Raw genomic sequence first — 27,872 nt, forward strand, 5'->3', positions numbered from 1 at the left:
AGAATTAAGAATACTCTGTTACAAAGTGCCTGCACTACACATGAAGCAGTAAAGTGTTATTTGATGGTGGATTTCTATTATTTAAAAATGTATATTGTAAACCCTAGGGAAACTGTTAAAACATTTTTTTAAGTATAAATGATACATCAAGAGAAGAAATAAAATTGAATCATATAGGGCTTCCCTGGTGGCACAGTGGTTGAGAGTCCGCCCACCGATGCAGGGGACATGGGTTCGTGCCCTGGTCCGGGAAGATCCCACATGCTGCAGAGTGGCTGGGCCCGTGAGCCATGGCTGCTGAGCCTGCGTGACCAGAGCCTGTGCTCCACAATGGGAGAGGCCACAACAGTGAGAGGCCTGCGTATAACAACAAAAAATTGAAGCATATAAAATGCTCAATTATACCAAGATAAGCCAAAAATGGAGTGGAAAAAAGAAACGTAACAAAGAACAGATGTAACAAATAGAAAACAGTTACCAATTTTATATTTGTCTTTTCTCCTTTTAGTTCTAGCAGTTTTAGCCTTCTGTATTTTGCTGCTTTGTTAGAGATATACATGTTTAGGATTGCTGTTAGAGACATACATGGTTAGGATTATTATGTCTCCTTGGAGAATTGACACCTTTATCATCAGACAGTGCCCTCTTTGTCTCTGATAATCTTCCTTGATATAAATTCTGCTCTGTCTGAAATTAATATAGCTCCCTCAGTTTTTCTTTGCTTGAAAATGTCTGTATTCTCTTTGACTTTTGAGGTAATTTCATTGGATATAGAATTCTAGTTTGGCAGGTGTCTTTTTTTCTTCTTTCAATACTTTAAAGAGTTCATTTCTCTCTTCATGTTTGAGTGGTGTCTGATAAGAAGTCTTCCATAATTCTTATCCTGTTCCTCTGTAGGTGATTCTTGCCTCTAGCTTCATTCAAGAAGTTCTCTTTGTCTTAGTTTTCTGCAATTTAAATATGTATGTCTGGGTGGTTGTTCTTGTTGTTGATGATTATTTTTCTTTTTAATATTTATCCTGTTTGGTGTTCTCTGAGCTTCTTGGATTTGTGGCTTGGTGTCTGCCATTAATTTCAAAAAGTTCTCAGCCATTAATTTTTCAAATATTTCTTCTTCCCATTTTTTCCTACTCTTCCTGGTGTTCTAGTCATGCATATGTTACAACTTTTGGTATTGTCCACAGTTCTGAGATGTTCTGTTTGTTTATTTATTTATTTATTAAATTCTCTTTCATTTCAGATTGGGAAGTTCCTATTGACCTATATTCAAGTTCATTGATCCTTTCCTCCGCTGTGTTGAGATTACTTATAAGCCCATCAAGGCATTCTTTGTACCTGTTACAGTTGCCATGATTTCTACTATTTCTTTTTTATGCTTTCTAATAATATCCATCTCTCTGCTAACATTACCTATGTGGTATTGTATGTTGTCATTTTTTTCCCATTAGCGCCCTTGACATATTAATTATAGTTATTTTAAATTCCCTGTCTAGGAATTCCTACATATGTGTCAAATCTGAGCCTGGTTCTGATGCTTATGTTAAAAAAAATCAGGGTGCAGTACACTTCATATAGTGTTATTTTTAATGTAAATAGAGGTGATAATAAGAAAATATTTTCTTATTTGCCTGTGTATTCATAAAGGGACATAGGAAGAGTATAGTGGAAAATATTTTTCCCACCTATTTTCATTTTTTTCTGTACTACATCTTCTGAAAGGTATCAACTCATTACCTTACATAGATGAAATTAATGAAACATGTAAATGTACTGTATGTTAAAAATGTAAATAAGAAAGAAAAAGTGTCTTGACTTCTACTTCTCATTTAAGATGCTTTCCTTTTCTCTCTTGTCCAAACTTCTCTTGCCCTTTACAAATACTGAGATATTTTAGTTGTGGGACATGTTTATTTAGGTTACTACTGGCAAGACAGATCAAGACGTGAGCTTCTTTCTTTAATAATTACTGTCATATCAATTATGATAACATTCAACCTCTCCACAAATCAGTTAGCAAGATAGGATTTTAAACTTATGATTGTCTATAATATTTTTGATATACCTTTATGTTATCCTGTGGCTCCTTTGTGGAGGTGTTGGACAAACCATGTGGCTCTGTGCTGTTCACCATGGCTATCATTGTGAGGCTCATACACACGCGCTGTGACATTACTATAACATTACAGAGGAGCAGTAAGAGAGCAATTCCATAACGAATGGAACAAAAATTTGGAACTGGAATGTAGAACAGAAAGTATCCATCATTAACACATCTGAGGTAAAAACATAATTTAACTTTAGGAAGTGCCACTTAGAAATTTGGACCCCTATATATTAATTAAAAATTTTATTGTACTAACTGGCTTTTGAGAATTCATGACACAATAAGAAGATGTGGGACTGACCTTATAATTTCATACCCCCTAAAATATAATCCCTAATAGAACATCCCAGAAAATTGAGCCAGTCCTTGAAGGACTTTGGCTCATGTCTATTTTAAAGGGACCATTTACAAATACCCTGAGTTACTCTTGGAAGTAAGTCCCCTGAACAACAAAAAAGACCTTCCCTCAAGTAAACTGCTTTATTCTCAAAACTTATATGATTAGTTTGGTTGAGAAAATCATATGTGCACATTGCAGGGAAAAACAACACTTAAAAAAATGTAATGTATTTGAAATAGTTTCAAGCTAGAGTAATCAGTGTAGTGTTGGTGTAAGGCCAAACAAATTCATCAATAGGAGAAAGTAGGCAGTCCAGAAGGAGAGGAGTATAAATAATCATATGCTTTTGAATAAATATACTAATGCAAATCAATGGAGGCAAGTACAGTCTTTTCAACAAATGGCACTTTCTCAAGAGAAATAAAAATATGTGTCTACAAAAGGCTTGTACTGAAATGTTTATAGCAGCTTTATTCAAAATAGCTGGATATTTGGAATGGATGAACATACCATAGTGAATTAATACAATGGATATTACTCAGAAATACAAAGTAAGGAAACACTGATACACTCAACAATCTGGATGAATCTCAACAAAAATATGGTCAGCTGAAGAAGCTAGACACCAAAGAGTGCATACTATTTTTATGCATACTATTTCTATGAATTTCAAAAGTGGGCAAAATTAATTTATGTGGCTAGATATTACAATAACAATTACCTCTTGATGAGGAGGGCAAAAGGACATGAAGGGACTTTAATGTAGTGTTCTGTGAGTCTTGTTTGTAAGTTTATACATTTTTCAAAACACATCTAAGATTATCCAACAGCAACAACAACAACCACAACTGGCATTGGGAGAGGAAACAAAATGGTGGAGTAGAAGGACATGCTCTCACTCCCTCTTGTGAGAACACCAGAATCACAACTAGTTGCTGAACAGTCATCGATAGGAAGACACTGGAACTCACCAAAAAAAAAAATACTCCACATCCAAAGACAAAGGAGAAGCCACAATGAGATGGTAGGAGGGGCGCAATCACAGTAAAATCAAATCCAATAACTGCCGGGTGGGTGACTCACACACTGCAGAACACTTATACCACAGAAGTCCACCCACTGGAGTGAAGGTTCTGAGCCCCACGTCAGGCTTCCCAACCTGGGGGTCCGGCAATGGGAGGAGGAATTCCTAGAGAATCAGACTTTGAAGGCTAGTGGGATTTGACTGCAGGACTTTGACAGGACTGGGGGAAACAAAGACTCCACTCTTGGAGGGCACACACAAAGTAGTGTGCACCTCAGGACCCAGGGGAAGTACCAGTGACCCCAGGGAAGAATGAACCAGAGCTACCTGCTAGTGTTGGAGGGTTTCCTGCAGAAGCAGGGGGTGGCTGTGGCTCACCGTATGGGAAAAGGACACTGGCAGCAGAAGTTCTGGGAAGTACTCCTTGGTGCGAGCCCTGCCAGAGTCTGCCATTAGCCCCACCAAAGAGCCCAGGTAGGCTCCAGTGTTGGGTTGCCTCAGGCCAAACAATCAACAGGGAGAGAACAACAGGGAGAGAACCCAGCCCCACACAACGACAGTCAAGCATATTAAAGTTTTACTGAGCTCTGCCCACCAGAGCAACAACCAGCTCTACCCACCACAAGTCCCTCCCATCAGGAAACTTACACAAGCCTCTTAGATAGCCTCATCTACCAGAGGGCAGACAGCAGAAGCAAGAAGAACAACAATCCTGCAGCCTGTGGAACAAAAACCTCATTCACAGAAAGATAGAGAAGATGAAAAGGCAGAGGGCTATGTACCAGACGAAGGAACAAAATAAAACCCCAGAAACACAACTAAATGAAGTGGAGACAGGCAACCTTCCAGAAAAAGAATTCAGAATAATGACAGTGAAGATGATCCAGAACCTCAGAAAAAGAACGGAGGCAAAGATCGAGAAGACTCAGAAATGTTTAACAAAGACCTGGAAGAATTAAAGAAGAAACAAACAGAGATGAACAATACAATAACTGAAAAGAAAACTACACTAGAAGAAATCAATAGCAGAATAACTGAGGCAGAAGAACGGATAAATGACGTGGAAGACAGAATGGTGGAATTCACTGCTGTGGAAGAGAATAAAGAAAAAAGAATAAAAAGAAATGAAGACAGCCTAAGAGACCACTGGGACAACAATAAACGCAACAACATTCGCATTATAGGGGTACCAGAAGGAGAAGAGAGAGAAAGGACCAGAGAAAATATTTGAAGAGATTATAGTTAAAAACTTCCCTAACATGGGAAAGGAAATAGCTACTGAAGTCCAGGAAGCACAGCGAGTCCCATATCAGATAAAGCCAAGGAGAAACACACCAAGACACACAGTAATCAAATTGGCAAAAATTAAAGACAAAGAAAAATCATTGAAAGCAGCAAGGGAAAAGCAACAAATAACATACAAGGGAACTCCCACAAGATTAACAGCTGATTACTCAGCAGAAAATTTACAAGCCAGAAGGGAGTGGCATGGTATACTTAAAGTAATGAAAAGAAGAAGCTACAAGCAAGATTACTCTACTCTGGCAAGGATCTCATTGAGATTCAATGGAGAAATCAAAAGCTTTACAGCCAAGCAAAAGCTAAGAGAATTCAGCACCACCAAACCAGCTCTACAACAAATGCTAAAGGAACTTAAGTGGGAAACACAAGAGAAGAAAAGGACCTACAAAAACAAACCCAAAACAATTAAGAAAATGGTTATAGGATATACATATCAATAATTACCTCAAAGGTGAATGGATTAAATGCTCCAAACAAAAGACACAGGTTGCTGAATGGACATAAAAGAAGACCCATATATAAGCTGTCTAAAAGAGACCCACTTCAGACCTAAGGGACACATACAGACTGAAAGTGGGGGGATGGAAAAAGATCTCCCATGCAAATGGAAATCAAAAGAAAGCTGGAGTAGCAATACTCATATCAGATAAAATAGACTATAAAATAAAGAATGTTACAAGAGGAAAGGAAGGACACTACATAGTGATCAAGGGATCAATCCAAGAAGACGATATAACAATTATAAATATATATGCACCCAACATAGGAGGACCTCAATACATAAGGCAGATACTAACAGCTCTAAAAGAGGAAATTGACAGTAACACAATAATACTGGGGGACTTTAACACTTCACTTACACCAATGGACAGATCACCCAAAATGAAAACAAACAAGGAAACAGAAGCTTTAAATGACACAATAGACCAGATAGATTTAATTGATATTGATAAGACATTCCATCCAAAAACAGCAGATTACACTTTCTTCTCAAGTGTGCATGGAATTTCCCCAGGATAGATCACATCTTGGGTCATAAATCAAGCCTCAGTAAATTTAAGAAAATTGACATCATATCAAGCATCTCTTCTTACCACAACACTATGAGATTAGAAATCAATTACAGGGAAAAAACACAACCACATGGAGGCTAAAAATATGTTACTAAATAACCAAGAGATCACTGAAGAAATCAAAGAGGAAATCAAAAAATACCTAGAGAAAAATGACAATGAAAACACAACGATCCAAAACCTATGGAATGTGGCAAAAGCACTTCTAAGAGGGACGTTTACAGCTATAGAAGCCTACCTCAAGAAACAAGAAAAATCTCAAATAAACAATCTAACCTTCCACCTAAAGGAACTAGAGAAAGAAGAACAAACAAAACCCAAAGTTAGCAGAAGGAAAGAAATCATAAATATCAGAGCAGAAATAAATGGAATAGAAACAAAGAAAACAATAGCAAATATCAATAAAATTAAAAGCTGGTTCTTTGAGAAGATAAACAAAATCGATAAACCATTAGCCAGACTCATCAAGAAAAAGAGGGAGAGGACTCAAATCAATAAAATTAGAAATGAAAAAGGAGAAGTTACAACAGACACCGCAGAAATACAAAGCATCCTAAGAGACTACTACAAGCAACTCTATGCCAACAAAATGGACAACCCGGAAAAAATGGACAAATTCTTAGAAAGGTATAACCGTCCAAGACTGAACCAGGAAGAAATAGAAAATATGAACAGACCAATCACAAGTAATGAAATTGAAACTGTGATTAAAAATCTTCCAACAAACAAAACTCCAGGACCAGATGGCTTCACAGGTGAATTGTATCAAACATTTAGAGAAGAGCTAACCCCCATCCTTCTCAAACTCGTCCATAAAACTGCAGAGGAAGGAACACTTCCAAACTCATTCTATGAGGCCACTATTACCCTGATACCAAAACCAGACAAAGATACTACAAAAAAAGAAAATTACAGACCAATATCACTGATGAATATAGATGCAAAAATCCTCAACAAAATACTACCAAACAGAATCCAACAACACATTAAAAGGATCATACACCATGATCAAGTGGGATTTATCCCAGGGATGCAAGCATTCTTCAATATACGCAAATCAATCAATGTGGTACACCATATTAACAAATTGAAGAAGAAAAACCATATTGGTGGGTATATTTTTGACAAAATTCAACACCCATTTATGATAAAAACTCTCCAGAAAGTAGGCATAGAGGGAACCTACTTCAACATAATAAAGGCAGTATACGACAAACCCACAGCAACCATCATTCTCAGTGGTGAAAAACTGAAAGCATTTCCTCTAAGATCAGGAACAAGACAAGGTGTCCACTCTCACCACTATTATTCAACATAGTTTTGGAAGTCCTAGCCATGACAATCAGAGAAGAAAAATAAATAAAAGGAATACAAATTGGAAAAAAAGAAGTAAAACTGTCAGTGTTTGCAGATGACATGATACTATAGAGAAATCTAAAAATGCCACCAGAAAACTACTAGACCTAATCAATGAATTTGGTAAAGTTGCAGGAAACAAAATTAATGCACAGAAATCTCTTGCATTCCTATACACTAATGATGAAAAATCTGAAGGAGAAATTAAGGAAACACTCCCATTTACCACTGCAACAGAAAGAATAAAATACCTAGGAATAAACCTACCTAGAGAGACAAAAGACCTGTATGCAGAAAACTATAAGACACTGATGAAAGAAATTAAACATGATACCAACAGATGGAGAGATATACCATGTTCTTGGGTTGGAAGAATCAATATTGTGAAAATGACTGTACTACCCAAAGCAATCTACAGATTCATTGCAATCCCTATGAAATTACCAACGGCATTTTTTACAGAACTAGAACAAGAAAATCTTAAAGTTTGTATGGAGACACAGAAGACCCCAAATAGCCAAAGCAATCTTGAGGGAAAAAAACGGAGCTGGAAGAATCAGACTTCCTGACTTCAGACTATACTACAAAGCTACAGTAATCAAGACAATAGGGTACTGGCACATAAACAGAAACATAGATCAATGGAACAAGATAGAAAGCCCAGAGGTAAACCCACACACCTATGGTCAACTAATCTATGACTAAGGAGGCAAGGATATACAATGGAGAAAAGACAGTCTCTTCAATAAGTGGTGCTGGGAAAACTGGACAGCTACATGTAAAAGAATGAAATTAGAACACTCCTTAACACCATACACAAAAATAGACTCAAAATGGATTCGAGACCTAAATGTAAGACTGGACACTATAAAACTCTTAGAGGAAAACATCGGAAGAACACTCTTTGACATAAATCACAGCAAGATCTTTTTTGATCCACCTCCTAGAGTAATGGAAATAAAAACAAAAATAAACAAATGGGACCTAATGAAACTTAAAAGCTTTTGCACAGCAAAGGAGACCATAAACAAGATGAAACGACAACCCTCAGAATGGGAGAAAATATTTGCAAACGAATCAACGGACAAAGGATTAATCTCCAAAATATATAAACAGCTCATGCAGCTCAATATTAAAGATACAAACAACCCAATCCAAAAATGGGCAGAAGACCTAAATAGACATATCTCCAAAGAAGACATACAGATGGCCAAGAAGCACATGAAAAGCTGCTCAACATCACTAATTATCAAAGAAATGCAAATCAAAACTACAATGAGGTATCACCTCACACCAGTTAGAATGGGTATCATCAGAAAATCTACAAACAACAAATGTTGGAGAGAGTGTGGAGCAAAGGGAACCCTGTTGCACTGTTGGTGGGAATGTAAATTGATACAGCCACTATGGAGAACATTATGGAGGTTCCTTTAAAAACTAAATATAGAATTACCATATGATCCAGCAATCCCACTACTGGGCATATACCCAGAGAAAGCCATAATTCAAAAAGACACATACACTCCAATATTCATTGCAGCACTATTTACAATATCCATATCATGGAAGCAACCTAAACACCCATCGACAGATTAATGGATAAAGAAGATGTGGTACATATATACAATGGAATATTACTCAGCCATAAAAAGGAACGAAATTGAGTCATTTGTTGAGACCTGGATGCATCTAGAGACTATCATACAGAATGAATTAAGTCAGAAAGAGAAAAACAAATATCTTATATAAACGCATGTATGTGTAACCTAGAAAAATGGTACAGATGAACCGGTTTGCAGGGCAGAAGTTGAGACACAGATGTAGAGAACAAATGTATGGACACCAAGGGGGGAAAGCCACAGGGGGTTGGGGATGGTGGTGTGCTGAATTGGGCAACTGGGATTGACATGTATACACCAATGTGTACAAAACTGATGACTAATAAGAACCTGCTGTATAAAAAAATAAATAAAATAAAATTCAAAAATTAAAAAAACACATCTATATATACACCTAAGATCCATATTTTATATCATTATACCTCAATAAATATTAAAATATTCAATAATGGTGTTCTGAAAACTGGATAGTCACATGCACAACAATGTAACTTAACCACTATCTTACACCATATACAAAAATTAACTCAAAATGGATTGAAGACAAACTTAAGACATGAAAACATAAAACTTCTAGAAGAAAATATAGGTGGTAAGTTCCTTGACATATGCCTTGGCGATGATTTTTTGAATATGTCACTAAAAGCAAAAGCAATGAAAGCAAAATAAACAAAGAGCACTATATCAAACTAAAAGACTTCTGCAGAGCAAAGGAAATTATCAACAAAATGAAACCTACTGAATGGGAGAAGATATTTGCAAATCATAAATCTGATAAGGGGTTTGCACACAAAATATAAAAAAACTCATACAATTAAACAGTGAAAAACAAAGAAAAAATCCAATTAGGAAATGGGCAGAACTGAATAGATATTTTCCGAAGAAGACATGCATATGGTCAAGAGGTACATGAAAAGATGTTCAACATCACTCATCATTACAGAAAGGCAAATCAAAACCATAATGGGATAGCAACTTATACCTGTTAAAATAGCTATTATCAAAAAGGCAAGAAATAAGTGTTGGAAAGGAGGTGAAGAAAAGGAACTGTGTACTGTTGGTGGGTATATAAATTGTGGCAGCCACTCTGAAAAACAATATGGCAGTTCCTTAAAAAAATAAAAATAGAAGTAACGTACAAAGATAGCCTCATCCATCAGAGGGCAGACAGCAGAAGCAAGAACAACAATCCTGCAGCCTGTGGAATGAAAATCACATTCACAGAAAGGTAGACAAGATGAAAAGGCAGAGGGCTATGTACCAGATGAAGGAACAAGATAAAACCCCAGAAAAACAACTAAATGAAGTGGAGATAGGCACCCTTCCAGAAAAAGAATTCAGAATAATGATAGTGAAGATGATCCAGGACCCCAGAATATGAATGGAGGCAAAGATCGAGAAGATGCAAGAAATGTTTAACAAAGACCTAGAAGAATTAAAGAACAAACACCTGGAAGAGTTAAAGAACAAACAAACAGAGATGAACAATACAATAACTGAAATGAAAAATACAGTAGAAGGAATCAATAGCAGAATAACTGAAGCAGAAAAATGGATCAGTGACCGGGAAGACACAATGGTGGAATTCACAGCTGTGGAACAGAATAAAGAAAAAAAATGAAAAGAAGTGAAGACAGTCTAAGAGACCTCTGGGACAACATTAAATGCATTGTAGGGGTCCCAGAAGAAGAGAGAGGGAAAGGACCCAAGAAAATATTTGAAGAGATTATAGTTGAAAAATTCCCTAACATGGGAAGGGAAACATCCACCTAAGTCCAGGGAGCACAGAGAGTCCCATACAGGATAAACCCAAGGAGAAACACACCAAGACACATAGTAAGCAAACTGACAAAAATTAAAGACAAAGAAAAATTATTAAAAGCAACAAGGGAAAAATAACAAATAACATACAAGGGACCTCCCATAAGGTTAACAGCTGATTTCTCAGCAGAAACTCTACAAGTCAGGAGGGAGTGGCACGATATATTTAAAGTTATGAAATCAAAAGCTTCACAGAGAAGCAAAAGCTAAGAGAATTCAGCACTACCAAACAAGTCCTACAACAAATGCTAAAGGAACTTCTCTAAGTGGGAAACACAAGAGAAGAAAAACAAACCCAAAACAATTAAGAAAATGGTAATAGGAACATACATATCAATAATTACATTATATGCGAACAGATTAAATGCTCCACCCAAAAGACACAGGCTGGCTGAATGGATAAAAAAACAAGACCCATATATATGCTGTCTACACGAGACCCACTTCAGACCTAGGGAAACATACAGACTGAAAGTGAGGGGATGGAAAAAGATATTCCATGCAAATGGAAATCAAAAGAAAGCTGGAGTAGCAATACTCATATCAGATAAAATAGACTATAAAATAAAGAATGTTACAAGAGGAAAGGAAGGACACTACATAGTGATCAAGGGATCAGTCCAAGCAGACAATATAACAATTATAAATATATATGCACCCAACATAGGAGGACCTCAATACATAAGGCAGATACTAACAGCTCTAAAAGAGGAAATTGACAGTAACAAAATAATACTGGGGGACTTTAACACCTTACACCAATGGACAGATCATCCAAAATGAAAATAAATAAGGAAACAGAAGCTTTAAATGACACAATAGACCAGATAGATTTAATTGATATTGGTAGGACATTCCATCCAAAAACTGCAGATTACACTTTCTTCTCAAGTGCACATGGAACATTCTCCAGGATAGATCACATCTTGGGTCATAAATCAAGCCTCAGTAAATTTAAGAAAACTGAAATCATATCAAGCATCTTTTCTGACCACAGCGCTATGAGATTAGAAATCAATTACAGGGAAAAAAACACAACCACGTGGAGGCTAAACAATACGTTACTAAATAACCAAGAGATCACTGAAGAAATCAAAGAGGAAATCAAAAAATACCTAGAGAAAAATGACAATGAAAACATGACGATCCAAAACCTATGGGATGTGGCAAAAGCAGTTCTAAGAGGGAAGTTTATATCTATACAAGCCTACCGCAAGAAACAAGAAGAATCTCAAATAAACAATCTAACCTTCCACCTAAAGGAACTAGAGAAAGAAGAACAAACAAAACCCAAAGTTAGCAGAAGGAAAGAAAGAATAAAGATCAGAGCAGAAATAAATGAAATAGAAACAAAGAAAACAATAGCAAAGATCAATAAAACTAAAAGCTGGTTCTTTGAGAAGATAAACAAAACTGACAAATCTTTAGCCAGAGTCATCAAGAGGGAGAGGACTCAAATCAATAAAATTAGAAATGAAAAAGGAGAAGTTACAAAGACACCGCAGAAATACAAAGCATCCTAAGAGACTACTACAAGGAACTCTATGCCAGTAAAATGGACAACCTGGAAGAAATGAACAAATTCTTAGAAAGGTATTACCTTCCAAGACTGAACCAGGAAGAAATAGAAAATATGAACAGACCAATCACAAGTAATGAAATTGAAACTGTAATTAAAAATCTTCCAACAAACAGAATTCCAGTACCAGATGGCTTCACAGGTGAATTCTATCAAACATTTAGAGAAGAGGTAACACCCATCCTTCTCAAACTCTTCTAAAAAATTGCAAAGGGAGGAACATTCCCAAACTCATTCTACGAGGCCACCATCACCCTGATACCAAAACCAGACAAAGATACTACAAAAAAAGAAAATTACAGGCGAATATCACTGATGAGATGAATATAGATGCAAAAATCCTCAACAAAATACAAGCAAACAGAATCCAACAACACATTACACCAGAAAGTGGGCATAGAGGGAAGCTACCTCAACATAATAAAGTCCATATATGACAAACGCACAGCAAACATCATTCTCAGTGGTGAAAAACTGAAAGCATTTCCTCTAAGATCAGGAAAAAGACAAGGATGTGCACTGTTGCCACTCTTATTCAACATAGTTTTAGAAGTCCTAGCCAGGCAATCAGATATTAAAAATAAATAAAAGGAATACAAATTGGAAAAGAAGTAAAACTGACACTGTTTGCAGATGACAGGATATCTATACATAGATAATCCTAAAGATGCCACCAGAAAACTACTAGAGCTAATCAATGAATTTGGTGAACTTGCAAGATACAAAATTAATGCACAGAAATCTCTTGCATTCCTATACACTAACATAGAAAGATCAGAAAGTGAAATTAAGAAAACAATCCTGGGCTTCCTTGGTGGCACAGTGGTTGAGAATCTGCCTGCCGATGCGGGGGACACGGGTTCGTGCCCCGCTCCAGGAGGGTCCCACGTGCTGCGGAGCGGCTGGGCCCGTGAGCCATGGCTGCTGGGCCTGTGGTCCAGAGCCTGTGCTCCGCAGCGGGAGAGGCCACGGCAGTGAGAGGCCCACGTACTGCAAAAAAAAAAGAAAAGAAAAACAAAAAACAATCCCATTCACCACTGAAACAAAAAGGATAAAATACCTAGGAAAAAACCTACCTAAGGAGGTAAAAGACCTGTACTCTGAAAACTATACGACACTGATGAAAGAAATCAGATGACAGAAACAGATGGAGAGATATACCATGTTCTTGCATTGGAAGAATCAATATTGTGAAAATGATTATACTACCCAAAGCAATCTAAAGATTCAACGCAATCCTTATCAAAGTACCAATGGCATTTTTTTTTTTTTTTACAGAACTAGAGCAAAAAATCTTAAAATTTGTATGAAGACACAAAAGACCCTGAATAGCCAAAGCAATCCTGTGGGGAAAAAACAGAGCTGGAGGAATCAGACTCCCTGACTTCAGACTATACTACAAAGCTACAGTAATCGAGACAATATGGTACTGGCACAAAAACAGAAATATAGATTAATGGAACAGGATAGAAAGCCTAGAGATAAATCCACGCACCTATGTTCAACTAATCTATGATAAAGGAGGCAAGGATATACAATGGAGAAAAGACAATCTCTTCAGTAAGTGGTGCTGGGAAAACTGGACAGCCAAATATAAAAGAATGAAATTAGAATACTCCATAACACCGTACACAAAAATAAACTCAAAATGGATTAAAGACCTAAATGTAAGACTGGACACTATAAAATTAGAGGAAAACATGGGAAGAACACTCTTTGACATAAATCACAGCAAGATCTTTTTTGATCCACCTCCTAGAGTAATGGAAATAAAAACAAAAATTTAAAAATGGGACCTAATGAAACTAAAAGCTACTGTACAGCAAAGGAAACTAGAAACAGGACAAAAAGACAACCCTCAGAATGGGAGAAAATATTTGCAAATGAATCAAAGGACAAAGGATTAATCTCCAAAATATATAAACAGCTCATGCAGCTCAATATTAAAAAAAAACCCAGTCAAAAAATGGGCAGAAGACCTAAATAGACATTTCTCCAAAGAAGACATACAGATGACCAAGAGGCACATGAAAAGCTGCTCAACATCACTAATTATTGGAGAAATGCAAATCAAAACTACAATGAGGTATCACCTCACACCAGTCAGAATGGCCATCAACAAAAACTCTACAAACAATAAAATGCTGTAGAGGTTGTGCAGAAAAGGGAACCCTCTTGCACTGTCGGTGGGAATGTAAATGATGCAGCCACTATGGAGAACAGTATGGAAGTTCTTTAAAAAACTAAAAATAGAATTACCATATGACCCAACAATCCCACTACTGGGTATATACCCAGAGAAAACCACAATTCAAAAAGACACATGCACCCCAATGTTCACCGCAGCACTATTTACAATAGTCAGGTCATGGAAGCAACCTAAATGCCCACTGATAGACAGATGGATAAAGAAGATGTGTTACATATATACAATGGAATATTACTCAGTCATAAAAAGGAATGAAATTTGGTCATTTATAGAGACGTGGATGGACCTAGACACTGTCATACAGAGTGAAGTCAGAAAGAGAATAACAAATATCATATATTAACACATATGTGTGGAATCTAGAAAAATGGTACAGATGAACTGGTTTGCAAGGAAGAAATAGAGACAAAGATGTAGAGAACAAATGTATGGACACAAGGAGGGAACATGGAAGGTGGGGTGGTGGTGGTGGTGGGATGAATTGGGAGATTGGGATTGACATGTATACACTAATATGTATAAAACAGATAACTAATAAGAACCTGCTGTATTAAAAAAATAAAATTAAATTAAAAAATATTAAAATTAAATTACAGAAAAGAAAAAAAAACTACTGTATGATCCAGCAATTCCATTTCTGGGTACTTATTCAAGGAAAATGAAAACACTAACTTGAAAATGTATCTATACCCCCATGTATATTGCAGCATTGTTTACAATAACCAAGATATGGAAACAACCTAAGTATCTACTGATGGATGAATAGATAAAGAAAATGTGGTTATATATATGATGGAAGATTATTACGCCTTAAAAAAGAATAAAATTCTTTTAATTGAAGTATAGTTGATTTATAATATTATTTTAGTTTCAGGTATACATCACAGCAATTCAATATTTTAAAATTATACTCCTTTTAAAGTTTTTACAAAACAATGGCTATACTTCCTTGTACTGTACAATATATCCTTGTTGCTTATTTTATACATGGTAGTTTGTATCTCTTAATCTCCTAACACTATCTGGCCCCTTCCCCCCTTCCGTCTTCCCACTGGGTAACCACCAGTTTGTTCTCTATATCTGTGAGTCTGTTTCTGTTTTGTTATATTCATTAATTTGTTTTATTCTTTAGATTCCATATATAAGTGGTAATATAGAATATTTGTCTTTGTCTGACTTATTTCACTAAGCATAATACCCTTTAGGTCCATCCATGTTGTTACAAATGGCAGAATTTGAGTTTTTAATGGATGAATAATATTCCATTGTACATATATACTACATCTTCTTTATCCATTCATCTGTTGATGGGCACTTAGTTTGCCTCCATATCTTTGTGATTGTAAATAACGCTGCTATGAACATTGGGTACACGTATCTTTTTGAATTAGTGTTTTTATTTAAAAAGAATGAAATCTTGCCATTTGGGACAACATGGATGGACCTCAAGGACATTAACACTAAGTTAAATAGGTCAGACAGAGAAAGACAAATACTGTATGATCTCTTTTATATGTGGAATCTTAAAAAAAAAGAAATCAAGCTTGTATATACAGAGAACAGATTAGTGGTTGCCAGCGGTGAGGGGGGTGATACAAAAAATGGGTTAAGGAAGTACAAAATAAGAAAGGACAGAAGGAGGGAAGAAAGGAAGGAAGGAAGAAAAATATCTGTAGGAAATTATGTGGTTTAATGTCTAAGTTATAAATATGTTCCAGAAAAGTTTGTGCCAATTAGATTTCTAGAAATAAAATTATAACTTAAATTAAGTAGAATTTTTTATTGTGGGTTGAACTTGTTATAACTCAAATAACTGTTATGGGATGTGTGGTAAGCAGAATAACGGCCCCACACACACCAAAAAACATTTGTGTAGAGAGAGAAACTATGATGACATGTCAGATTGGCATAGATCCAAAAGGACATTTGTTGGCCAGCCTGAAAGAAAAGAGGAGTGAACCTACATAGTTACAACCCGATGAAGGTTATGTTTTTAAATTGTCTGTGGTTGGTATAAAGAAATAAATTTGACTTTTAAATATTGACGTTATACCCAGCTAGCTTTCCTGTGCAAAAAAATTTCACAAACATGATGGCTTAAAGCAACACATATTTATTAGCTCATAGTTCTGTAGGTCAGAAGTTTTAGCATGATGTGGTTGGATATTCCACTCCTGGTCTCAAAGGCCAATAGCAAGGGATCAGCCAACATGGGTTCTAAGGAAGGATCTATTTCCAAGCTCATTCATGCTATTGGAAGAATTCAGTTTTCCATGGTTGTAGTACAAATGTTGCCATTTTCCTGCTGGCTGTCAGCTAAGAGCTGCTAGTTTTAAGAGGCTGTGTACATTCCTTCTCACATGGCCCACTCCATCCCCAAAGCCAGCAGGGTAGAATCTCTCTTTTTTTAATTTTTTTCAATTTTTTATTATTTTACTACTCAGTCTTTGAAATCTGATAGGCATTTTACACTAACAGCACATTTTTTTTTTAACATCTTTATTGGGGTATAATTGCTTTACAATGGTGTGTTAGTTTCTGCTTTATAACAAAGTGAATCAGTTATACATATACATATGTTCCCATATCTCTTCCCTCTTGAGTCTCCCTCCCACCCACCCTCCCTATCCCACCCCTCCAGGCGGTCACAAAGCACCGAGCTGATATCCCTGTGCTATGCGGCTGCTTCCCACTAGCTATCTACCTTACGTTTGTTAGTGTATATATGTCCATGCCTCTGTCTCGCTTTGTCACAGCTCACCCTTCCCCTCCCCATATCCTCAAGTCCATTCTCCAGTAGGTCTGTGTCTTTATTCCTGTCTTACCCCTAGGTTCTTCATGACATTATTTTTTTTAATTCCATATATATGTGTTAGCATACGGTATTTGTCTTTCTCTTTCTGACTTACTTCACTCTGTATGACAGACTCTAGGTCTATCCACCTCATTACAAATAGCTCAATTTCGTTTCTTTTTATGGCTGAGTAATATTCCATTGTATATATGTGCCACATCTTCTTTATCCATTCATCCGATGATGGGCACTTAGGTTGTTTCCATCTCTGGGCTATTGTAAATCTCTCTTATATTGAATCCCTCTCATGCTTTGAACCTCTCTAACTGCTCTCTGACCTCTAGACACAGAGTTAAAGAGCTCTCATGATTAGATCTGTCCTACCTGGATAATTTCCCTATTTTAAGATCAGCTGATTAGGGACCATGATTAGATCTGCAAAATCCCTTCAAGCAGCACCTAGGTTAGTGTTTGCTTCAAAAACTGGAGGAAGGTGTATGTATACCAGGGGCCAGGATCTTGTGGGCAGGCTTAGATTTCTACCCACTTCAGTTCACCATCTGGTCCCGGAAGATCCATTTTCATCCCTTATGCAAAACATACCCCATTCCCAAGGTTCCTAAAGGTCTCATCTCATTATAGCATCAACTCAAGTCCAAAGCCTCATCAAAATCTCATTAGCTCAAATTTCCAAAATCTCATGATCCAAATCATCTAAAACAGGTGTGGATGAGGCTTCTAAAAGTAAACCACCCTTGGTGCAGTAACTATCTGTGGACTTGTGAAACTAAGGACACAAGTTACATGCCCCCAAAACTTCCACTGTACAGTGGTGGGACAGGCACAGAATAACTGATACAGACATTCTAGTTCCAAAGGGTAAAAATGGAGAGTAAAAAGGAGTCATTGATCCATAAGAGTTTTGAAGTTCAGCTAGACAAATGTTGGATCTTTCTCAAGGCCTGGGGATAATCCCTGTGGCTCTTGGCTCTGTCCTCTGAGCTCTCTGCTTTGTCCTTTGCAGTTTGGTTCCACCCAAGAATGCAAAGGGGCCATCTTAGAGTTCTGTCCATTACATATTCCTAGTTACCTAATAGTGTTCATTGGGAATAAATGTTAATTTCATAAAGATATTTTTTGTATATCTATTGAGATCATCGTACAGTTTTTCTCTTTAATTTGTGTTGAATGACAGTTATCTACTTTCTAATATAAAACGATTCTTCCTTTCCTATGTTAAGCTGGACTTAGTGTTCATGATTTTTAAAAATGTTTTTATAAATTCTTCAATTTGTTTTGCTAATATTTTATTAGGATTTTTGTATCTTTTTAACGTACTGTTAATTTTGCTTTTATATATTTGAGGCTATTTTATTTAGTTGCATAAATATTTTTTCAGTAATCTCACTGAATTGAATTTTATATCATTATCCATTTTTGAAGAATTGTTTGAAACAACAGTAAAAGATTTTAAACAAATTAGATAAATCAATAATTAGTTAAATAAATTATAATATATTCATACCAAATTCATATGCAACTCTAAAAAATGATGAGGAAGCTCTTTAGGTACAAATGTGGGTTACTATTTAGATATATTAAGTGAAAAGAGAAACATTAGTGCCCGGAAAATAAGTTTTCTGGACTGATTCCCTTTGTAAACAGATAAGAATATTAGATAAAATATATTTAAAATAACATTTCATTGAAAGTGTGGATGATCTGGCAGGAAAGATGAGATATTCAGGCCAAAGATTTTGTGAAGACAGTCTTCAGGGCATAAACTGATCGTTAAAGGAAGATTTTACCCTGAAGACATTTGATCTCAGGGGTTTTTCTGGATTCCCAGGGAATGGGGACAACAGGAGTCAGACACCAAAGCCCCGGCAGTGGGAAGGTCTAGTAAGAGACCCCTTCCCTAAACGTTTAGATGCCAAAGACTTACTGAGGCAGTGAAGGGTAAATACACTGCCTCCTAACTTTCCAGGGAGACAGGCAAAAATTTTTGCCCTGTTTGAACCTTGGAACTGAGCAGAAGGAAGAAAAGAATGCCTCAGAAATTTAATCATTACCGAGCCCTTCCTTTCATTTTAAACTCACTGGCCTTGGGTCATCTGAAAAACATCTCAAACCACACATGTACACACATACACCAAGATGACTTGCTCCAAAGCTTTCTAAACAACCTAATCCTCACCATGTATGGAGGAGGGCTTGTCATGGTCACTTAGGGGTGCCCTTTTGTTTTGTTTTCCTCTACGTTGCTCCAGGAAGAACATGCTTTACTTCTAACTAAGTCTTGAATTAAAGAAATCATAGGAAATTAGAAAAGAATATAGAAAAGGAATATATATATATGTGTATATTTATGTGTAATATATATGTGTATAATTGAGTCACTTTGCTGTACAGCAGAAATCAGCACAACATTGTAAATCAACTACACTTCAATAAAATATTTAAAAATCTAAAAATCAAACCACTGTAAAGCAATTATACTCCAATAAAGATGTAAAAAAAAAAAAGTCACAAGGGGTGTTCTAAAGTGCTTGGGACCGAGTAACGGTAAGACACTACATGTCAAACTCATGGAAAGTTAGAGCAAATTGTACACTCCTAAACATATTTATCAGAAAAGAAGAGAGAACTCAAAGACTTGGAAAATGAACAAAGGGACAAACCCAAAGAACCTAAAAGGGAGGATATGTTAAGCATAAAGGCAGGAATCAATTATATATATATGTATATATGCTTATGTCTTATACATGTTTCTATCTTTTATATGTTCATGTATAAATTTGAATATAGATTCAAATTCAAAGGAACAATATAAAAATATCAAAATTGATACAAGAAATATAAAATTTAATAGCCCACTAACATTTATATAAATTGAAAGAGTATGTAATCTGTTGCCCACCCTCTCTTCTAGAATTTTGTCCACTATGACATGGACCTAACACTAATCTGATAGCAGTAATTCCTTATTGTTTTTCCCCTGCCCTGCTTGAGATAAACAGTTAGTCTAAAAAAATATTCTGTAAATATCCACCTGTTGATATACAAGGGTGCAGTGACTCAAGAACATTCATCCTGCCTCACTTGCATCCATGGATCTGTCTCTTTCTCCTTGAGATAAAACCAAAATAGTGCACCTCTTTCTGATATTCTGCACCAAGTGATAAACTGACAAGTGTATAAGAATCAAAATAACAAAGTGTAAACAATCTAGATACAAGGATTTTTTTATTTAGGGTTTTTCTAATGGAAAACCATAGCAGGACTCTTTTTTTTTTCTTTCACCTCCTTTCCTGAACATTTCTAAGACCCCATACATACTTTTATGGACAAAAGCCTCTCACATGGAATCTATGGTGTCATATTTGAGAAGGAGAAAACCTATGTGACAGAACAGAGAATAATTTCTACCTTTCCTGGGAGGGACCTGGTTATCCATTTACATAAGAGTGTTCCGGTTGCTTCTCTTCTTGCTGAAGGGTTTGTTCTCTATCCACTGCAAGTGCAAAACACACTGATGTCAGCATAACTCAGGGAGGAACTGAGCAAAATCCACCTACACTCCTCTCTGATTTAAAACATTAATCCAAGGGAAATTTGCTTTGTCATACCAGTACCCCTTTCAACTCTATCACGTTCTTGCTTTCACATTTCATTTTTATGATATATTTGTTGATTACTAAATATAGAGAAAATCTGAAAACTATAGAAAACAAACAGATCCTGCCAAACTATAATTCTAAATCCAGTGAAGATATCCCTCAAAAGTGAAAAAGAAGTAAAACTGTCACTGTTTGCAGATGACATGATACTATACATAGAGAATCCTAAAGCTGCTACCAGAAAACTACTAGAGATAATCAGTGAATTTGGTAAAGCAGCAGGATACAAAATTAATGCACAGAAATCTCTTGCATTCCTATACACTAAAGATGAAAATCTGAAAATGAAATTAAGAAAACACTCCCATTTACCACTGCAATAAAATACCTAGGAATAAACCTACCAAGGGAGACAAAAGACCTGTATGCATAAAACTATAAGAGACTGATGAAAGAAATAAAGATGATACAAACAGATGGAGAGATATACCATGTTCTTGGATTGGAAGAATCAACACTGTGAAAATGACTATACTACCCAAAGCAATCTACAGATTCAATGCAATCCCTATCAAACTACCAATGGCATTTTTCACAGAACTAGAACAAAATATTTCACAATTTGTATGGAAACACAAAAGACCTTGAATAGCCAAAGCAATCTTGAGAAAGAAAAACGGAGCTCGAGGAATCAGGCTTCCAGACTTCAGACTATACTACAAAGCTACAGTAATCAAGAGAATATGGTACTGGCACAGAAACAAATATAGATCAATGGAACAGGATAGAAAGCCCAGAGATAAACCCACGCATATATGGTCACCTTATCTTGGATAAAGGAGGCAAGAATATACAGTGGAGAAAAGACAGCCTCTTCAATAAGTGGTGCTGGGAAAACCGGACAGCCACATGTAAAAGAATGAAATTAGAACACTCCCTAACACCATACACAAAAATAAACTCAAAATGGATTAAAGATCTAGATATAAGGCCAGATACTATAAAACTCTTAGAGGAAAACATAGTCAGAACATTCTATGACAAATCACAGCAAGATCCTTTTTGACCCACCTCCTAGAGGAATGGAAATAAAAACAAAAATAAACAAATGGGACCTAATGAAACTTCAAAGCTTTTGCACAGCAAAGGAAACTGTAAACAAGACAAAAGAAAACCTCAGAAGGGAGAAAATATTTTCAAATGAAGCAACTGACAAAGGATTAATCTCCAAAATTTACAAGCAGAACATGCAGCTCAATATCAAAAAAACAAACAACTCAATCCAAAAATGGACAGAAGACCTAAATAGACATTTCTCCAAAGAAGATATACAGATTGCCAACAAACACATGAAAGGATGCTCAACATCATTAATCATTAGAGAAATGCAAATCAAAACTGCAGTGAGGTATCACATCACAGTGGTCAGAATGGCCATCATCAAAAAATCTACAAACAATCAATGCTGGAGAGACTATGGAGAAAAGGGAACCCTGTTGCACTGTTGGTGGGAATGTAAATTGATATAGCCACTATGAAGAACAGTATGGAGGTTCCTTAAAAAACTAAAAATAGAACTACCATATGACCTAGCAATCCCACTACTGGGCATAAACCCTGAGAAAACCATAATTCAAAAAGAGTCATGTATCACAATGTTCATTGCAGCACTATTTACAATAGCCAGGACATGGAAGCAACCTAAGTGTCCATCAACAGATGAATGGATAAAGAAGATGTGGCACATATATACAATGGAATATTACTCAGCCATAAAAAGAAATGCAGTTGAATTATTTGTAGTGAGGTAGATGGACCTAGAGTCTGTCATACAGAGTGAAGTAAGTAAGAAAGAGAAAAACAAATACCGTATGCTAACACATATATGTAAGGAAATTAAGAAAAAAAAAGGTCATGAAGAATCTAGGGGCAAGACGGGAATAAAGACACAGACCTACTAGAGAATGGACTTGAGGATATGGGGAAGGGGAAGGGGAAGTTGTGACAAAGTGAGAGAGTGGCATGGACATATATACACTACCAAACATAAAATAGATAGCTAGTGGGAAGCAGTCACATAGCACAGGGAGATCAGTTCAGTGCTTTGTGACCACCTAGAGGGGTGGGATAGGGAGGTTGGGACAGAGGGAGATGCAAGCGGGAAGAGATATGGGAACATATGTATATGTACAGCTGATTCACTTTGTTATAACGCAGAAACTAACACACCATTGTAAGGCAATTATACTCCAATAAAGATGTTTAAAAAAAGAAGAAGATGTGGCACATATATACAATGGAATATTACTCAGCCATAAAAAGAAATGAAATTGAATTATTTGTAGTGAGGTGGATGGACTTAGAGTCTGTCATACAGAGTGAAGTAAGTCAGAAAGAGAAAAAAAATACCGTATGCTAACACATATATATGGAATCTAAAATTAAAAAAAAAAGGTTCTGAAAAAAGGAAGATCAGCTCTGTGCTGTGTGACCACCTAGAGGGGTGGGATAGGGAGGTTGGGAGGGAGACGCAAGAGGGAGGGGATATGGGGATATACGTATACATATAGCTGATTCACTTTGTCATACAGCAGAAACTAACACAACATTGTAAAGCAATTATACTCCAATAAAGATGTTGGAAAAAAAAAAAGAAACTTGAGCTACATGCAAGAATGTGAATGAATTTTTTAAAAAAAAAAGTGAAAGAGAAATAAAGACTAATAAACACAAAAAACCTGAGGGAATTTATTGCCAGGAAACCTACCCTGCAGGGAATATGAAAAGAAGTTTTCAGACAGAAGGAGATTGCTAAAGGTCAGAAACTTGGATGTACAAAAAGAAAGGAAAGATGTCAGAAAAGGAATTAAAGGTAAAATAAATTCCTTTATTTTTCTTATATCTTCATAGAGTTAAAGATCTGCTTTTTAATAGCACCCTTATAAGGAGAGGCAAATCATTCTCCCTACTACCTTGGACAAAAGGACTCCTGCTGCCAGGTCTGCCTTTGTTGGTAGGAAGCTCAGAAAAGTGGGTGAATCAAACAAGAGTTTTGACCATATCAGCATATATGACAGCAGATGCTCAAAAGACACTTAAAATTCCTAAGATTGGATTTGCAAAGTGTATTTAAATGAGCAGTTTGTCAACTACCATTATTACACATTGGAATGTCTGCCTGCTGTTTTTTTCAGTACACACACACACCACCACCACCATCACATACATCATGAACACACATGTACTCTCCACCACATACACACCACTCACAAATACACAAGCACCATCCACCACAACACACACTTCTCTTTCCTTGTCTATCCACATAACTGTCCAGCTCACATTCATCCCTACAAATTTTTTTTCTTTCCCTTGTGAAAGACTTGCGAAAATACATATTTTCCCCCCAGATTTCCCCAGATTGCTAAATACCTTTGATCAGATCTCTAACAACGGAGCCCTCCTGATTAATCCTCCTGGGGAATTAATTAATTGTAAATTTCATTTAATGAATAGTAGATAAGCGTATAGTCACTAACCTGATTCAGGACAGAAAAGCGATTCCTTCTTCCCCTGTGCAGACTTTCCTCTCAACTTTTAAAAATACTGAATTACAGGATTTGCTAATTTCAGCCATTTAAATTCTTCATATCTTTTGATCTCCCTAGGTCAAAGCTGAAAACTTAATTTTTAACTTCACTTACATTCTTGCCTTGAATCTTCAGGGGAGGAGTGCAAGTCTTAAAGTCATCCGATGGACCAGAAACCTCCTAGAAATTTGCCAATAATTTCATGACCATGACAGACAGACACCACCAGTCTCTGTCCCTACCAGGAAGTAGAACCTGCCTGCCCCATAAGAATTTCCAGGATTTTTCTATTGAGGATGGTTCTGTGTGTACAGAACTATTTTTACAGGCATGCTATGGTTTTCTAAATGCCTTATAAATGACCTATTGGCTTTTTCCCCCTTCTTCCCTCCCTCCTTTCCATCCTTCCTTCTTCCCTCCTTTCCCTTCTGCCGCTCCTCTCTTTTCCTCTTCCCTTCCTCTCCCTCCGTCTCATCCCTCCTCCCCCCACACTCCTTTTGCCATCTCTTCCAAAGGTCACATCTGTTTAATATTCAAGCTACTCAGAATGAGGTACATTTTATTGAGTTGTGTCCTCTGAAGAGTATGAATTCCCTTGTGGCTTCTCCTGCATTGACTGTAAGTTCTGCTGGTTCAGCCTCCTATCTATAGCAGTACTTGGGAGCATTTTACCTTGGAACCCTTTGAAGGCAAACTACTGAGCAGATAGGGACATCTAAACCCTTAAATAAAAAATTGTGCACTATAGTTTCTTACATACTTAAGCATTTAAATTTTTTTTAGTGTGCTTTTAAAGTGCCCAATAAATGTTTGGCACATAGAAGATGCTCTATAAATTAAACAAGTTATTTTCTCTCTCAAGAAATGTTGAAACAGAAGTAGAGTCACAGATGTAGAAAACAAATTTATGGTTACCAGGGGGTAAGGGGGCGAGGGATAAATTGGGAGATTGGGATTGACCTATACTCGCTACTATATATAACATAGATATCTAATAAGGACCTACTGTATAGCACGGGGAACTCTACTCAATACTCTGTAATGAACTGTATGGGAAAAGAATCTAAAAAAAGTGGATATATGTATATGTATAACTGATTCACTTTGTTGTACACCTGAAAATAACACAACATTGTAAATCAACTAGACTCCAATAAAAAGTTTTTTAAAATGTTGAAAACCTTAACCCATTTGCCCAAGAGACTTTGATGTCTTGTCATATACAGCTGGGTTTTGTTTTCTTTTTCTGAAGTCTAGGTTCTGCTGATTTTCATCTGGCTATTCCAGGATGTTTGTGCTGTTTGTCCTGTCTGACACGAAGGCTGGCAACTTCTGACATTTTCTGGGAAGGGGCCCTTTTATTGATTGAAAGTCCCAGGTCAGCAGCTGTTTAATGTCCACGTTTTAAGTAAACAACCTTCCTATCTGGTGTCAATATCCCCAGTTCTAGGTACTGATTACCCAGGAGGGAACCATCATTCTATTTGCTGGCCCCAAAGCTTTACACTGCTCTGTCATACCCTTTGAAATTACTTCTGGATTCCACATCTGGATTCTGTGTTTTCCTTATTAAGTTTTTAAGTTTAACATTTCATTATGGAAAGTTTCAAACATAAAAAAAAAAAAGTAGACCAGTCTAATATAACCATGTACCCCTTAACCAGTTTCCACAATTTTCAATAATTGGCCATTCGAGTTTCCATATACCCAAAGGTTGTTTTCTGTATTATATCATGTCATTACTCCTGCAAAAAGTACAGCATGACTACATAGTTCATTAGGACTTTTGAAAACGTAACATGCCATCAGCATATCTAATAAATAAACAATAACTCCTTAATATCATCTAATATCCAGTCATTATGAAAATTTTCCTAATTGCTTCAAGGTTATCCATTTATACTTGATTTATTTAAATGAAGATCCAAACAAGATCCACATATGACACTCAATTGTTATGGCTCTCGGCTCTCTTTAATTTCCTAACAATTCCTCCCCCTGTTTTCTACTTGCTGTTATTTAAAACAACAATAATACAAGAGTCATTTGCAGAATGACTCTCATAATTGATTTGGCTAATTGCTTCCTGTGTCATTTGATATATTTCTTTATCCCCTTATATCCTGGGAACTACTAAGTATATAGAGAGACTTGGTTAGATTCAGGACATGAATACTTCGTAGGGGTGCTGGATGCTTTCACCATAGCAGGTTGTCTCACTTTTAGTAAGACTGATCAGGGGGTTCAGATATTCTCTGACTTATTCACTAATAAAGTACTTAACCTTTCACCTGTGATTTTAGCTGTTGTTAATGTTACCTAGAACTGTTATTTCATTAGAAGTTGCAAAATGGTGATTTTGTAATTCTGTCATGCCTTCGTTTATGAGCTGGAATTTTCTACAAAACAGGAAATATACCTAATCAAATATTTGGAAAATATACCTAATCAAATAATGGGAAAGTCAGGATAAATACTTTATAAAATTCCAGAATAATAATTTAGTGCCTTAGCAAAGATGACCAAGTAAAATTATGACCTCATGGAACTTGATGTGTTTCAATCCATCACAGTCCTTACTCTATTTTGATTCTCAGATTGTCTCCTCTTTGGCCAGCAAGAGTCCCTTCAAGCTGGCTTCTATGTCATTATGACACGACCCTAATGATCTTGGTTAGCTTCCTTATTCTCTAGCACAAATTATATTCCAGCGTCCCCAAATATTTTCTCTTCCCAGACCTGGACTTTAAGGAGTGCTGGTTCCTTTCAGAAAGAAATAACATTTGGAGACCACACACTGGGCACTGGGGTGCTCATTGCACCTAGGCCTTTTCAGTGGAAGAATTTGGAAACAGTTTTTAAGAGAAAAATCATAAATTCTAATATTTCCAATTCAAATTGAATGTTAGAGTGATTTCTTTTAAAGTTCGTTAATTTTATACTCTTGCATTTTCCCCTTATGTTGAACGTCTTAGTTAATATAATTACTTTTCTTGCTTTATTATAATATACCCATATTAGCATCAAAATAACACTAATATTATTACCAAAATAAATTTGTTGCCTCTCCTAGAAGCAGACCTTGACATTAAGATTCCTGTAAAAGTGATTTAATAGGCAGTATTTTCAGAAAAACAATGAAAACAGCAGGATATGGAGTTTCCTTAAAAAACTACAAATAGAACTACCATATGACCCAGCAATCCCACTACTGGGCATATACCCTGAGAAAACCATAATTCAAAAAGAGTCATGTACCAAAATGTTCATTGCAGCTCTATTTACAATAGCCCTGAGATGGAAACAACCTAAGTGCCCATCATCGGATGAATGGATAAAGAAGATGTGGCACATATATACAATGGAATATTACTCAGCCATAAAAAGAAACGAAATTGAGCTATTTGTAATGAGGTGGATAGACCTAGAGTCTGTCATACA

At 36.3% G+C, this 27,872-nt stretch overlaps 2 protein-coding genes across 17 annotated transcripts in view; both read right to left on the reverse strand.

The window, feature by feature from the left end:
* The window catches only part of SLC17A1 (solute carrier family 17 member 1), a 246,272-nt gene extending 218,623 nt beyond the window's left edge, over positions 1-27,649 (reverse strand). For 11 of the 16 annotated variants that reach the window (XR_009520962.2, XR_009520966.2, XR_009520961.2 and 8 more), the window contains exons 1-3: positions 24,381-24,914; positions 20,651-20,735; positions 2,063-2,235 (exon numbers count right to left, since the gene is read on the reverse strand). Coding sequence is in view for 5 of the 16 variants with exons in the window: in XM_060023427.2 (XP_059879410.1) it covers positions 2,063-2,235; positions 20,651-20,678 (201 nt within the window). In the remaining 11 variants the exon portion in view is untranslated. Of the gene's footprint in view, positions 1-2,062; positions 2,236-20,650; positions 20,736-24,380 lie in introns of all 16 variants that reach the window. The other 5 variants (XR_009520967.2, XM_060023428.2, XM_060023429.2 and 2 more) reach the window with 3 other exon arrangements.
* Positions 1-27,872, reverse strand: part of SLC17A3 (solute carrier family 17 member 3) — a 294,893-nt gene that overhangs the window by 218,637 nt on the left and 48,384 nt on the right.

The sequence above is a fragment of the Delphinus delphis genome, chromosome 10 (genome assembly GCF_949987515.2).
Source record: "Delphinus delphis chromosome 10, mDelDel1.2, whole genome shotgun sequence".
Classification (NCBI taxonomy): domain Eukaryota; kingdom Metazoa; phylum Chordata; class Mammalia; order Artiodactyla; family Delphinidae; genus Delphinus; species Delphinus delphis.